This window comes from Hoplias malabaricus, chromosome 16 (assembly GCF_029633855.1).
Source record: "Hoplias malabaricus isolate fHopMal1 chromosome 16, fHopMal1.hap1, whole genome shotgun sequence".
NCBI lineage: Eukaryota > Metazoa > Chordata > Actinopteri > Characiformes > Erythrinidae > Hoplias > Hoplias malabaricus.
This window is the reverse complement of record NC_089815.1, coordinates 12,313,265-12,328,056: the sequence shown is the minus strand read 5'-3', so window position 1 is coordinate 12,328,056 and position 14,792 is coordinate 12,313,265. Positions and strand designations below refer to the sequence as shown.

Sequence of the window (14,792 nt, the reverse complement as noted above, 5' to 3'; positions counted from 1 at the left end):
GGAGTTTTAGTGTCGTTCCGATACCAAGTAAATACAGGGCCAGTATCGCCGATACCGGCAGTCTTCGCCGCGTGTAGGTGCGACGTGACTAAGCGGGGGGAGGGTGCTCTGCGCAGCCTCGCTCACAGACTTTAGCGGAAGAAAAACAAATCTTGAGTATCTATCTTTTTCCACGAGTATTGATCAATACCAATACCAACATTGGTATCGATATTATCGATATTTGGATAGATCCGCCCACCTCTAGTTCTATGTAAGCTCTAGAAAAACAAAATCCCGGATGTTTGTGAAATTCCGCCCGGACATTTTTTAAGTCTAAAAAAGAGTACATGTCCAGGTAAAAGAGCACGTCTGGTCACCCTAACTATAAGTCTACTTAACTGTATGCCTAACACTGAGCTCACATAGTTTAAGGTTTAGGTTAACCATGTGCTTTGTGTAATGCTTGCACAAACAGAGGAGTGCTCTTTTTGTAGCACTTCTTTCAGTACTTAACAGTGTGCATGTATTTAGCTACCGCGACCCTGAAATGGAGAAGCGGAGAAGAAAATGATGATGATGTATTTAGCTAAACAGTGGCTGTGGATGTGAGCTAGCTCAATAAACGTACAATAAAAACAAATTATAATGAAGGGGAAAACATACATTATTTTGAATATATGAATATATTGAAAATATGTTCTCATTTTTTCAAGATCTAATTTTTATGAAAGGTGGCACGGTGGCGCAGCAGGTAGTGTCGCAGCCACACAGCTCCAGGGGACTGTCTGTGAGGAGTTGGTGTGTTGTCCGCGTGTATTTCCTCCTGGTGCTCCGGTTTCCTCCAAAAACATAGTCCAAAAAAAACACACGTTGGTAGGTAGATTGGCAACTCAAAAAAAAGTGTCAGAGTATGTGAGTGAATGTGTGAGTGTGTGTTGCCCTGTGAAGGACTGGGCGCCTCCTCCAGGTTGTATTCCTGCCTTGCGCCCAATGATTCCAGGTTACCTCTGGACCCACTGCGACCCTGAACTGGATAAGTGGTTACAGCACACTGTGCTGAGAGGATGACCAAATCATTCTGAACTACAAGGTAAAATGCCTTGTTTGGTGTGGTAGGAGAGTTAATGAGGACCTGTGAAGTAAATGCAATGAATTATTTTTTATGTCTTGCTCTACAGTGATCCCTCGTTTTTCGCAGGGGATGCGTTCCAAGATCACCCGCGAAAAACGAATTTCCAAGATGTAGAGGAAAGATATTTTTTAATGTATTTAATGAGTATTTGGACTTTTAAAACACTCCTTGTACTGTTAACAACCCACCCTTTGCATTAAACAGCCATTCTGTAATGTTTTTCAGCTGGAACTACATGTGATATCCTACCAGTTTCTTTAATAGAGTAATTCATAATCTGTGATTTAGCGTAAGTAAATTTCACTCAGATGTGGACATAAACAATACATGTACTGTACGTAAGAAATACTTGTAAATGATATATTTTGTCACCTACAGGCCTAGTCTATGAAATTTTAATGGATTTAATGAAATATTTTGGCTATTCATCTTTCACGGTTTTCCTAGATTTTCCCCTCAAAATTCGCGATATAGCGGCCATAACCCCCCTTGAAAAAACCTGCGAAGTAGCGAATCCGTGAAAGATGAACCGCGAAGTGGCAAGGGATTACTGTATTCATACATAAGATTTTACACCTCTAGCTTTGCTGATATGCTTGAGACTGATTTTATTTGTATTATTTAATGCATTTTTTAAATAGATTGCTTAAGGCTATTTTGGTTTATTTGGGGTGTTGTAGAAGTAGGGTATGTTTTCCCCGGTTTTATTTTTATTTATTTATTTTTTATTTTTTGTGTGGCAGCACGGTGGCCAGCATGTAGTGTCACAGTCACATAGTTCCAGGGGAGGTTGTGGGTTCAAGTCCCGCTCCCACGGGTCTGCGTGGGTTTCCTATGGGTGCTCCGGTTTCCTCCCACAGTCCAAAAACACATATTGGTAGGTGGATTGATGACTCAAAAAGTGTTTGTTGGTGTTAGTGAATATGTGAGTGTGTGTCGCTCTGTGAAGGACTGGCGCCGTCTCCAGGGTTTGTTCCAGCCTTGCGCCCAGTGATTCCGGGTAGGCTCCGGACCAACCGTGACCCTGAACTGGATAAGCGGTTACAGACAATGAATAAATGAATGAATATTTTTTTGTGAAGCCTGTGCAGACTTGAAGTCTGGTACTGGAAGTGGGTTAAGGTACTTTGAGTTTTCACATAACCCTTTTTAAATACAGTTTGGCTCTTTATTTAAAGTAAAAGAATATAAGTTCACTGTGAAATTTTCCCCTATCTCTGTGAATGACAGCAAAAAAAAAAAAAAAAATAATAATAATAATAACAAAACAACTTTGTTTGAAATTTGTACTCCTACTCCAGAGCAGATTGATCTGTATAACATGCCAATCTGAGATCATTTTTGCTTTTTCTACATATAAATCCCATTTCCAGATAATTTAGGACATTTTGTAAAAGGCAATAAACAGATTATCAGCAGAAAACCAGCAGGTCAATTGGTAAGAGTAAAGGGTATCATGATTGGGTATAAAACAAGCTTCCACCAAAAGCACACTCTTTATTTTTAAAAATGGACATAATGTTTTCTGTGCTGATGACAAAGAGGACTTCTAGACTGTTATCAGCAATAAATGCAAATCACAATATCTCTCATGATGTGGGGGGTGCATCAGTGACAGAAGCATAGATGAATTACATATGTGAAAAGTTTCCTTTAATATGGAGGTGTATACAAGGTTTTTAAAGAGACATATGCTGCCATCAAGACCATTCTTATACTTTGATGCCCATGGTTATTTCAGCTAGACAATGCCAGGCCTTATGCTGAATGTGCTACAACAACATTGATTCATAGACACAGAGTGCTTGGGCTTGACTGAGCTGCCTGCATTCCAGACCTGTCTCCTATGGCACAGCATGAAGGGGAGAATGAAGCAATGGCAAACATGGACTGTTATGCAGCTGAAGTCATGCATCAAGCAAGAATGCACAAATAAATCCAATTCCAAAAGTTTAACAATGAGTATCCTCAGTTGCCGAATGATTAAAGTGCATTTAAGGGAAAGTTGATGTAAAACAGGGATAAATATAACACTCTCCCAACATTTTTTGGAATGTTTTGAAGGAATGTGCCTTTGTCAGTTAAATATAGGTTCAAGAGAACTAATGAATCATAGTGTCTTGTTTTCACTGTATTTATACAATGTCCCAACATTTCTGTTAATGAGGTTTAGATAATTTTTTAACATTAATTTTGGGAAAGAATTGCATTAATTTGCAGGTATCCTTCCATTCTGAATAAAGACTATATTGATATGACTTTTGCTGATACCAGGCTGATGGTGACGACGGAATGCTGGCTCAGTAATCCAGATACAGAGCTGACGATATTTTAGCAGATCTCCTGTTATCTGCATGAGCGAATCTGATGTCTGATTCAGGCGGAACTCTGAGATCAGATAAAGGATGAACAAGGCCTGTTTGTTTAGCAATGGATTTTCACACAGTCCAGAGGAACTTAGCTAAATAATCAACACAAAGCTCCTGGAGTCCACTGCTCCATTGCCCTGACACAGGCATGTAAGATTTCAGCAAGAATCACCACCAGAAACAGCCATCCAGGCAGAAAAGCCAAGCTAAACTAAACACAACTCTGCTCAGTCTCAATATCTGTATAGCAGCTGTCTAAAAATAAGTGTAGGTTTACAAGGCAAGGCAAATATTGTTACATTTCAATGGAAATAAGTGTATTTAAATTTCATTCCATCTCATTTTGGAGCAGTAAATTATAAAGACTTTGAAGAAGCCTGCCACTTCAGCATAAGGGATTTAACACAGAATACCACGAAGTCTGAAGAAGTGTCTTAATGTAGCATGCACATATACAATATACAACACAGTTTTGATTGTTGATCAGGCTGGTGAAATGAGCGTGCTTTAATTGGGTGGACAGCTGTCTGCACCCAGTTCAGTTCCCAGTGTTTATTTGAGGAAAATGTGCCCTGTTTGCCCTTGGGCTCCCACAGTGAAAATAAAAGCTTATTATAGTTCTTTTAACATGTTTTCAATTCAGTTTTGTTTTGCTTTACTGACCTACTGAATGCTAGTAGAAACAAAACACATAGTCATTAATTTATTAAATTAACTAAGGGAACTCACACACACAGTTTAATGTGCATTCATTTATACTAAATTGCTCCACGTTAAGAATTGCACCTCAAGGGACACTATTTTTTTACACATTCTAATGCAATGATTGCTCTGAAGGAGTGCTGATGTGCTTTACATCAATAAAACAATTTTGACTGCAACACCTTCCAAAAAAAATTGTGACAGGACAGAATGTTACCACTCTATTCAATTACATACACTTAGATCAACACTTAATAACAATTTAGGAACTGTATTTTTTTTGGTCTTTCTTTTACTTAACAAATCTCTGTTTGCACAGCTGCAGAGGGTCTTCATTGTCCTGTTTTGGTCTTTTTATCTTTACATTCAGAGATTTATCCAGGTTCCTTGAAACTTCTGATGATGTGCCATCGAGGGTAAAATACCTAAAATTCCTGCCACCAGTCATTAAACTGTTGTACTAGTCATCTGTGATGTTCTTGGCAAAATGTTTAATCACTACTCATATGCTCTTCTAAAATACAACCACCAAAAGAAAAATCTGACCACGAAAACTATGTGTCTTTCTCACTCTGTGTCATGTTATGCCAGTAACAATTTGTAAGTCCACCCATATAGGCATCACAACCTGCATATATCTCTGTGAATGACAGCAATCTTCAACATGTTCTGAATAGAGATTAAACTGAGTAAATACAGGTCCTCATGGAGCAAAATATCTTAACAAGAAATGGACAGTTATAAACCTGGATTGTGTCTTTTGATGAAGTCAAAATACTAACTCTAACACGAGGAGAGTTCCCCACAGTATAAGTGTGGAAATATGTTTTGGTACCTACAGCATGATATATTACTGGTAGACACACACACGCAAAACTTTCCTGGTATCCTAGTCACGAAAAGTAATTTGATGTGATGTATGTTGCCCGGAGCAAATTTCAGGTAAATGCTCGAACCTGTTTGGAGTTTGCATTAAAAGAGCACATAAGAAAACAGATTGGGATAATGATCTTTTTTATGTGAAAACAAGGACCTCCCCATGTTTTTCTTATTAGTATTATGTTGAGGGGTACTACGTCTTTTCCAAAGGTAAAAAATAAATAAATAAATAATTTAAGGCTTACGGGCTGCACAGTGGTGCAGCAGGTAATGTCGCTGTCACATTGCTCCAAGGTCCTGGGGTTGTGGGTTCGAGTCCCACTCTGGGTGACATTCTGTGAGGAGTTTGGTGTGTTCTCTGTGTACACATGGGTTTCCTCCAGGTGCTCAAGTTTCCCCCCAGGGTCCAGAAATACTCGTTGGTACGTGGATTGGTGACTCAAAAGTGTCCAAGTGTGGGAGTGAATATATGTGAGTGTGTGTCAAACTGTGAAGGATTGGTGCCCCCTCCAGGGTGTGTTCCTGCCTTGTGCCCGGTAATTCCAGTTAGACTCAGGACTCGCTGCCACCCTGAACTGGATAAGCACTTACAATGAATGAATTTAAGCCTTTAGAACCAAGTTGTACCAAACCTGATATGGTATCTTAATTGTGTTATTTTAAACTATTTGGACAAACTATTTTGAAAGAAAATTCAGTGGAAAACAGCACAGCAGGAATCTCCAAAAATTCTTTGTCTCCAAGGGGTGTGGGAAAGACACGATCAGCTTGAAACCTGTGACATTACAGAGTTCATTTTCTCAGAAGAAAAGTCTGAGCAGCAGGAGACTTCAGCTCAAATCTCCACTGTCTTTTCATCCGATCTTGCTGTCTTTTGTGCAAATACAATACAGAGATATTAAAGGGAATGTCTTTGATTGTTGGGAAATGGTGTTCTCTGGTTTGTTTATGTTCAGAAGCTCCTCATCTTTTAAAGTGGAGCCTTTAAGGTGAAACTACAGAGAAATTAAGGATGTCTGTTTTAAAAAATGTTCTTTACTGTGGGATAGCCTTTCTATCTTCAGGGAAGCAGATGCAGAGTGAATCTGACAGGTGTGAGAAGATCGGAATGTCCATTGTTGCCACACCTGAGCAGGATACACCCATTCGGTCCAACTCTCCTCCAATCACTGACTGAGTTTATTCTGACTGTTAGGACAGAGGTCAAATGGGTTTGAGCAGTGAGCCTGAGAGTGAAACTGATTGAGAGCTGGAATAAAAGTAGGTGGAGTGGATGGAAATAAAACTCCACAGAAGATTGAGTGGTGTTCTTTGTGTGGAGCTCAACTCTGATGATTCCACTGAAAAGTCAGACGGATTGACAGAAGTCACCTGAAACTCACTGTGTGATTATTCTGTTCTAGATGTGGAGAAACACAGAAGTGTGGATACACTTCTGTCCTCTGTGCTTCTACTGGAGATTGTTGAAGATGATGTTAGTGGTATGTTTTTTTATAAAAGGGCAATGGAGTGAGCTCCTGGAGTTCTGTGATGTTCATTCCGGACACCGGATATTCTTCTCATGGTCGCTCACATCTCCTTATCACTTTTCCAGCCCAGCTAACAATGGTGAATCCGTTGGACGGAGAACTGATAAGGGCATGTGCCTGACACTTGCATCAGAAAACAGGAAATAAGTGAGTGTTATTAATGTTTTTAGCACCAGAAAGCCTAGTTTCCCCAAAGGTATGGATAATGTTTTAAATTAACTGTTACTGAAAATGCTTTTTCAATTTATCATGATTAAATTACTGTTATACCACTGAAAATATTGAATCTTAATTTTTCAACATCTTTTGAACCCATCAGTTGCTCTTTCTGCTCTGGGAAATTAAAAAAATTATGGACAAAATGAAATGTTCCAAAATTACTTGGAATAAAATCATTTTACATTAACAGGCATTGAAATTATAAATTATATAAATAATCTTATAATTTTTTCATTAGCATGATCATTTGGACAGTGTATGTAACAAAAATATGTTTTAATGTGTATCATATGGCCAAATCTGACAGTTCTGGATTATTCATTGATTCATTCATTTGTTGTCTGTATTAAACTAAATAATTAGGAAGTGACACATGCATTAATTATAAAGAACCAATGTATCTTAATGTATGTAAAAATATTTGGGTCAGTAGCAAATATTTTACCTTTAACACAACACAGGGTTTTGTTTGTTTGTTCGTTTGTTTGTTCAACACATATCCATTTCCAAGGGGAGTAGCATTTTATTTATTATTCATCTATTTAGGGTCACAGTGTGACTGGAGCCTACTCAGAATCATTGGGCGGGTGGAGGGAACACAACTTGGAACCTTTGTTCAATAAAAGCCTGAATTAGATAACTCTGAATGGTTTATTTACTATGTACAGTAAAGCACAAACAATAATTTATTTTATCAATAAATGTGGTGCTTGTATAGAGTGATGTATATTTACAACATATACAAAAACAAAAAAGTAAAAAGATTTTTATTTCTAAGAAGTAGTAGATGTGAGCTAGTGAGAAGTAAAGTTTTTTTTCAGATATTCTCTGTGAGAATATATATTGATTTAAAATAATAAAGTATTTATTAACCTCTGTAAAGCTAGGTATTGGGTGATAAAAATTGGGACTGCAATGTGGAGAGATTTGGAAAGGGTTAAACCAACACATTCACTACTTACTTTGTTTTTATTTCAATATTAGATTTTTTGTTGTTGTTGTTGTTTTTGAGCAAAATCTTACTGCTGGGATAAATAACATTTTAAATCTCATTAACGCAGGTGTTTAAAACTTTTACACAGTTCTGTGATAAGTTTTATTCTTAATGATTTTATGACTATTAGTACATGACTGGTAGTTTATAACTGTTATTGGAAAGTAATACATACCTGCATTATTAGTTGTAAAAATACTGTATTAAGAGTATGTTATATGAATTATTGTGTGTGAACTATCACAGAAATTGGCATCATATAAATATATCATTGAAAACATTTGATACTAGTAGATTCAAGCGAGTGTGGTTTGAGGATTTTATTAATTTAGAGCTATTAATGTTTAATAATAACTAATGCATAAACATTTATTACATATTCTTTATTATGGGTCAGGATGGGTAGAGTGTGTTATATTTTATAAGGACTGTTTTATTGTAGTTATTAGGTGAACCTATCAATCAATTGGGAAAAATGTTTTTTAACCATGTTAATTTCAGAAATTTTCAGATATAATTTAATGGATTGCATACTTCTGATGGAAGTCATATGAATCAGAATTTTTCTTTTGGTGGTTGTATGTTAGAAGAGCAAATGAGTAATGATTGGACATTTTGCCAAGAACATCACAGATGACAAGTACAACAGTTTAATGACTGGTGGCAGGAATTTTAGGTATTTTACCCTCGATGGCACATCTCTTAGTCAGAATCAGTCTTTAAAAATAGGATTTTTGTGATAATTAGAGCACTGCTTAAGATTATAAACAATGTGAAGTAGTGAAACATCTGTATCTGAATGTATTCAATTGTATACCTTGTTTAATCTTAGATTTTAGCTTTTGTTGAAGCAGATATATGTCTTTCTGTGTTTTGCACAGCTATTGCTGCAGTGAAATCAATTGTTTCATGTTCAGCACTGTGGTGGCTGAATGCTTCACTCATAGAGCTACCTTCCAGAAAATCTTCAGCACCTTACAGTGTCAATTTATGTCCTCCTCAGGACCTTGTAATAGAAAAAAGTTATCATTTACAAGAAATACAAAATCAGTGTAATCACATCTTTAATTATAACTGTAATTGATGGTTTTCAAAGCCTTTGTTATTGTTACCCTGACTAACTGTGTGGACCTGAAGACCAGGAGATAAAATATAGCTTTTTTGATTGATATGAGAAGCAGATTTTCCGCATGTTGTTGCTCTCCAATTAAAACCATGTCTCTCCATTTTTGTGGATATTTAGTTTACTACATTTGAACACAGAAGCTGTCCTGCAAATTGAGTGAAAATTTCATTATGAAGGCACCAATAGAAATGCTCCCAAATTGATTGGAATAAAATGGTTTAACATTTATTCCACTAAAAGTTGAAGTATTTTCTTTCTCTTCTAAAATTATTAATTGGACAGGAACGATCTAGTTCTTCACTGTTTCTTAAACTCTTGCATAATCTGTAATAAAAAGGGGTATAATTGCACCCGCTTTAAGTGTATTTGGATATTGGCTGTCTAGCCTAAAAGGTGCTGACACCATGGATGTTAAGACCTACTGTATACATTTTTATAGTTCTGTTCCCTTGCTCCTGACCAAAGCAGAACACTAAACAAACTAGAACTAAAGATTTGTTCAAAAGTCAAACAATGTTCTAAAACCTATTCACAAGTAACTGGGCAGATCTAATACCATTTATAGGGTAATTTACAGTTTTCAGTCAGATATGTCAGACTTGATCCAAACAAGGGCTGTGCCAACAATGCCTAGCTTGCACTGTTTAGAAAGATCAGAATGGCTTATTGTATCAAAGGCGTATCAGAACGAGTATATGCTGTTCCAAGCAATAGTGTCATGCTGATATTGACCTGTGTAAAAGACAAAAAAAAAACAAAATAAAAAACCACAACAACAACAACACTGTGCATGATAAAATCCACAGTACACACGACCATGCCAATAATACGTCAGTATCACTGATCACTGATATATATACACACACACACACTATATACAGTTTGTCTTCAGTAAAGTTATCCTTTTTGATAAAACGTTTTTAACTGATTGCAATGTTTACATTTTTATATAATTAGGTGTATTGTTCAACATCATTGTGTTGTGATTGTGTTAAAAATTGTTGTCAGATTCCCCAGATATTAGGTAATTAAACGTCTCACTAACTTTCACTCTCTTACACAACTTCTATGATGATAAAAAACTTCAGTAGGGAAGCCTGGGCAAAATAACACACATAAATTTAACATAGGGAAAGACATCCACATATATGCAAATATATAGAGCCAATGGGAAAATATGAGATTTACGCAACAACTGTGCACTGGTCAAACCACAGGTTTGACATAAATCCCACAAATCTATCATTTTCATTGAAATAATGTTGATTTTAATTGCAGAGTTTTGCTGAGTAATATTAATCTGATCAAAGCCTTGAAAGTGGGCCACAGGTCATGTTTTTAAATTTATTAAGTCAGGGTTTTTTTGCCTGTAAGAGTGAATTTTGCACATTTTTCTTATACAAGTAACATTAGCAGTTTCATATCTCTGAGTTTCATGATTTTACAGTTTACAAAATTTAAATATTGTATCTCTTCTGCAAGTTAGGGAAGACTTTTTCTCCCATTTGAAGTTATGAAATCACAAAAAGTCATTCAGAATTGTTGAGTGGTATGTGGGATATTAGACTTTATGTACAAAGTTTCTGAGGTGTTGTGTATGTATTGGCCTGGATTCGCCACATCACATCATCCTGGTGGATGATGCAAGTTGGCGATGTTTAAGGCAACTCCTTAATGTTATTAAAAAAAACAATCAAGATACAAATATATACTTAATATATACTTCTATACTTCATCATTATTGTTTGCTCAAAGTTGTGTATAGATATTATTTACCTTGTGTAAACACTATGTTATAATTAAAATATGTCAACACATTATGGAGACAAGTAAACAACCTATTTTAACAAGCCTGTTTTATTTCTCTTTTAAACAATGCATATATAACGCAGCTTAAAAAATCCCCAGCTTAAAATATTTCCAAACATAATTCTGCAGAAAATGAAAAATCTCAGAAATACATTTTTAATGAAATTGAATGTAGCATACTATGCTAACAAGCTATAAGTGATTCTTGTAGAATGATTGAATGATTTAGTGCACAGGTTTTACAGTGTTATAACAAAAACCTTCTGATCAGACTTCAAGGCAGGCATTTTCAGAAGTTACTTTACATAATGTAGTGTATTATTTATTATACCCCAAAGTGACTGGCTGAGAGACATACCAATATTGCATGATAATGGCACTCTGACCAACCCTCTTCAAGTACTACTCCACCACATACCCACTTAACCTAGCAACATCTCAAGTGATTACCAGACAGCGGTGGGTGCGTGGGGGAGGCTGAGCAGAGAAACCATGACAGTGTCTGTGGGTGTGTCAATCTAAAGCTCCACAAAGACCGAAGAGTTATGGTTAGTTACTCATTGTGACGTTTTCCTGACTTAATCTGTGCATCTCTGGCTCTGGTGCTGTCCTGTTTAAAACCAATGACTGAAAACATGGACAATGTGCCTTATGTTCTGTAGAAATAAGGCCAAAAATTTTATGCTTTGTTGTCAAAATCAATACCAGAGTCTGCGCACTAGAGACCAGATGTGAAGCCATGCAGGCCTCCTCATTTCGGTAGACCCTCCCCTTCTTACAGAGCTCACCTGTGTTGGCAATGCACTAGCAGTGTGAATTTTATAAGTTAATTTCTTTAATTATAAACCCTTAATGATTTTGCTTTTCTCAAACTGCAGCTTCTATGCAAGTGAAATGGATAATTTTACTGCAGCCACAGTCATTTCTGGAAAGTTCCATATGTGCCAGAATGTAATTGGGGCCCCGTTTAAGTTGGAATTGGACTTTCTGCAGGAGACAGAACACAACTTTTGTGCTTTTTAAGGTGGAGAGGAGCTTAAGTAGTTATGAAACACTTATAAGAAATTATAAATGATAGTACTTTTGACTAGGTGCCTGACAGCTAATAAACAGAAAGATCTGGGAGAAGGGGATGAGTTTTACAGACTGTCTCATTCTTAAGTGTAACATATAACAAATGGCAGATTAATATTTTAAAATTAGATTTCTTAAAGAGAATAAGTCTGGCAATATTAGGACCAGGAAAACTAACTGATGGAATTAGACACTGGAGATGAAAATACAGTATAGAGGAGAAAAATTAGACTGAATTTGGCCTGCTTTGCCATATGGGGCAAGGCAGAGCTAAACAACATACTGCAACCAAACAGCAGAGGCACTAGACCTGTGGTGGCTTCACTTTTAAGAGATGATATGCTGTCCATATTTTCTACAGTCCATTGGTAAGAACAGATAGCAGCTCTGTGAAGTGATGCAACATTGGCTCCCATCAAACTGGTGCAAATGTGGGCTAGATCCCTGCATAGCACCAAAGTTTAGGAATCCTGAACGGAAACAGTTCAAGGGCCAGATTTCATCGAAAAGGGTTATGACAGAATGGATGTATTTTACCTTGTGGAATGTTGATAAACAAATATTTTTCTGTCTACTTTATCATGAAACACCGATAACAGAACTGTGGAATAATTGCAATAATACACTCGAGGTTCATGCTATAACACGAGATATTGAGTGCCAATATCTAATTTTATGGCACTCCCTCTTGGGTATTATTTCTTAAATGAGTTCTTGCTGTTTCCCTCAAATAATGTATATATTTTTTTCATAAAGAAATGGGCCTGAAGTATCAAAAAAAAATAAAAAATAAAACTGGGCCAAGACTGAATATATATTTGATGAAAAGCTTACTTAATAATAAAAATATGCTGGAATAACAAAAAACATTTGCACATGTATTTTACCATGTGCTTTAAAGTAAATTAATCCTTTTTAATCACCACACACAATCTCTTACTATCTTGAATTTCAAACATTAATATGTCTATTGCTTCTTGGTATGAATTAGATAAAAGCATTCAATGCACTGAAAGCACAGAGTTGTCAGAAACTTTGCATTTTAGAAAAATGTGCATGATAAAATTGAATTGTGTCCAAATTATGTAGTGAGCTGAATACATAGGCAGCATTTGGCAATGTTAATTATGTTGTCTTTAATTCGGTTGATATTTGATTATTTTATGATTTTTGATCATTCTAGAAAAAATATTTTGACAGGTCTAAAGTAGATTTGAAGCCTGGCTAGCTAACATTTAGCGTGTAACAGTCATCTTACTGAAAATTAGCAGAACATGGGAGACTGTCTAAATACAGCAAGTCAAACTGCTGTTTTATTGCTTGCCTAAAACATGGCTGCCCCACACAGCTTACTATGTAGCCAAAATATTGAGACATAGCCCTGGTCCTCTTCAATCAAGACCCACCATGGAAATGCTGAGGTCCCACAGTCTCTTAGCTGCTGCATCATCTTTTGCCTGAGGGGCTTCTGCTTTAACAGCACAGTCACTATTAAATAAAATCAAACAGAGAAATACATGCTCAGCACCACAAAAACACTGGAAGATTACTTATGCTAAATTTTAAATCAACATCGTTAGTGATGTGTCACGCCCTCGTTTCGTCTGTTTTCCTATCTCAGCACATGGCTTTGTTTTGTTTATGTTCATGCCCCACCTTTGTTCCGCCTCCTCGTCTTTACCCTTGTTATCCGTTTCAGGTGTTTCTTGTTTGTTGTGTTATTTAAGTCCCCTTCCCTCACTTCCTGTGGTCGTTCATTGTTCCTTATTTCGTTTGCGTTGTTCAAGCCGTGTTGTTCTTCGTATGGTTTGTTTGTTCTTGGTAGTGTTCTTTGTATTGTTCCTTGTTTCGTTAGCTCTGTTCTTCATAGTGTTCTTAGTATGGTTCTTCGTGTTCTTCGTTTCTCTTGCTCGTTTCATGCCCCAGTCGTGTTGTGTTTGTTTCGTTAAGTTTTGTTAAAAGAATGAACGACCTACAAAAGGACGCAGCTAGAACAAAGACTTTGTTTGAGAGGGCTGTGGAGTGGAATAGCTGGCTCCAGCTCATGCCTGGCGCGGTTCCTTACCCTCTACCGGAGGAATCAACTCGTGAAGTGAGTAGCTGCGCCAGTGCGAGTCGAAGGAGTCGGCGAAGGAAGCGTGCTGGAGTCTCCCCCTCGCTGGTGGATTACCCCCTCAGATCCGCGGAAATTTTTGGGGGGGGTGTTAAGGGTAGGTGCTGTTAGCCTCCAACCTCAGAGCTACGGAGGTGAGGCTAACAAGGGCGCACCTCTAGGGGATCTCATGAGTGCACCTGTCAAGCCCCCTAAACCCTCTACAGCTCCAGCACAAGCCCGGCGAGCAGCACAAGCCCCTGCCTCCGTGGACGGCGTCGCTGCAGGGTCCCCTGCCTCCGTGGACGGCGTCGCTGCAGGGCCTCCTGTTTCCAGAGACTTCGTCGCAAGGGTCCCAGCTCCCAAGCACCTCTCTGCACTCCCTCCTGACCTCCTAGAGATGCTTGAAAGCATCTTGGCAAGTCTGGAGGTCTGCGTGAAAGCGGCGCAGCCAGCCGCTCCTGTCCTCGTGAAAGCGGCGCAGCCAGCCGCTCCTGTCCTCGTGAACGCGGCTTCCACGGCCGCTCCTGTCCTCGTGAACGCGGCTTCCACGGCCGCTCCTGTCCTCGTGAACGCGGCTTCCACGGCCGCTCCTGTCCTCGTGAACGCGGCTTCCACGGCCGCTCCTGTCCTCGTGAACGCGGCTTCCACGGCCGCTCCTGTTCTTGTGAACGCGGCTTCCACGGCTGCTCCTGTCCTCGTGAACACGGCTTCCCCGGCCGCTCCAGCCCCAGAGAAGGCGGCTTCTACGGCCGTTTCTGCCCCCGTGACTAGGGCTACGGCCGTTTCTGCTCCCGTGACTGTGGCCCCGGCCGCTCAAGGTCGTGTCTATGGGACGGCCCCAAGGACTTCGGGGCCGATCCCCAGAACTGTGCCCAGGCTGGT

General features: G+C 38.4%; 1 protein-coding gene across 8 annotated transcripts in view; it reads right to left on the bottom strand.

Moving 5' to 3' along the window:
* Window positions 1–7,990: 7,990 nt before the first annotated feature.
* Window positions 7,991–14,792, bottom strand: part of si:ch211-107o10.3 (uncharacterized protein LOC407663 homolog) — a 38,903-nt gene continuing 32,101 nt past the window's right edge. For 7 of the 8 annotated variants that reach the window (XM_066648375.1, XM_066648377.1, XM_066648373.1 and 4 more), the window contains 2 exons: window positions 13,222–13,303; window positions 7,991–9,664 (listed from right to left, as the gene is read on the bottom strand). In XM_066648375.1, the coding sequence (XP_066504472.1) occupies window positions 9,596–9,664; window positions 13,222–13,303 (151 nt within the window). In that variant the 3' untranslated portion in view covers window positions 7,991–9,595. The remainder of the gene's footprint in view (window positions 9,665–13,221; window positions 13,304–14,792) is intronic. The other variant, XM_066648378.1, reaches the window with a different exon arrangement.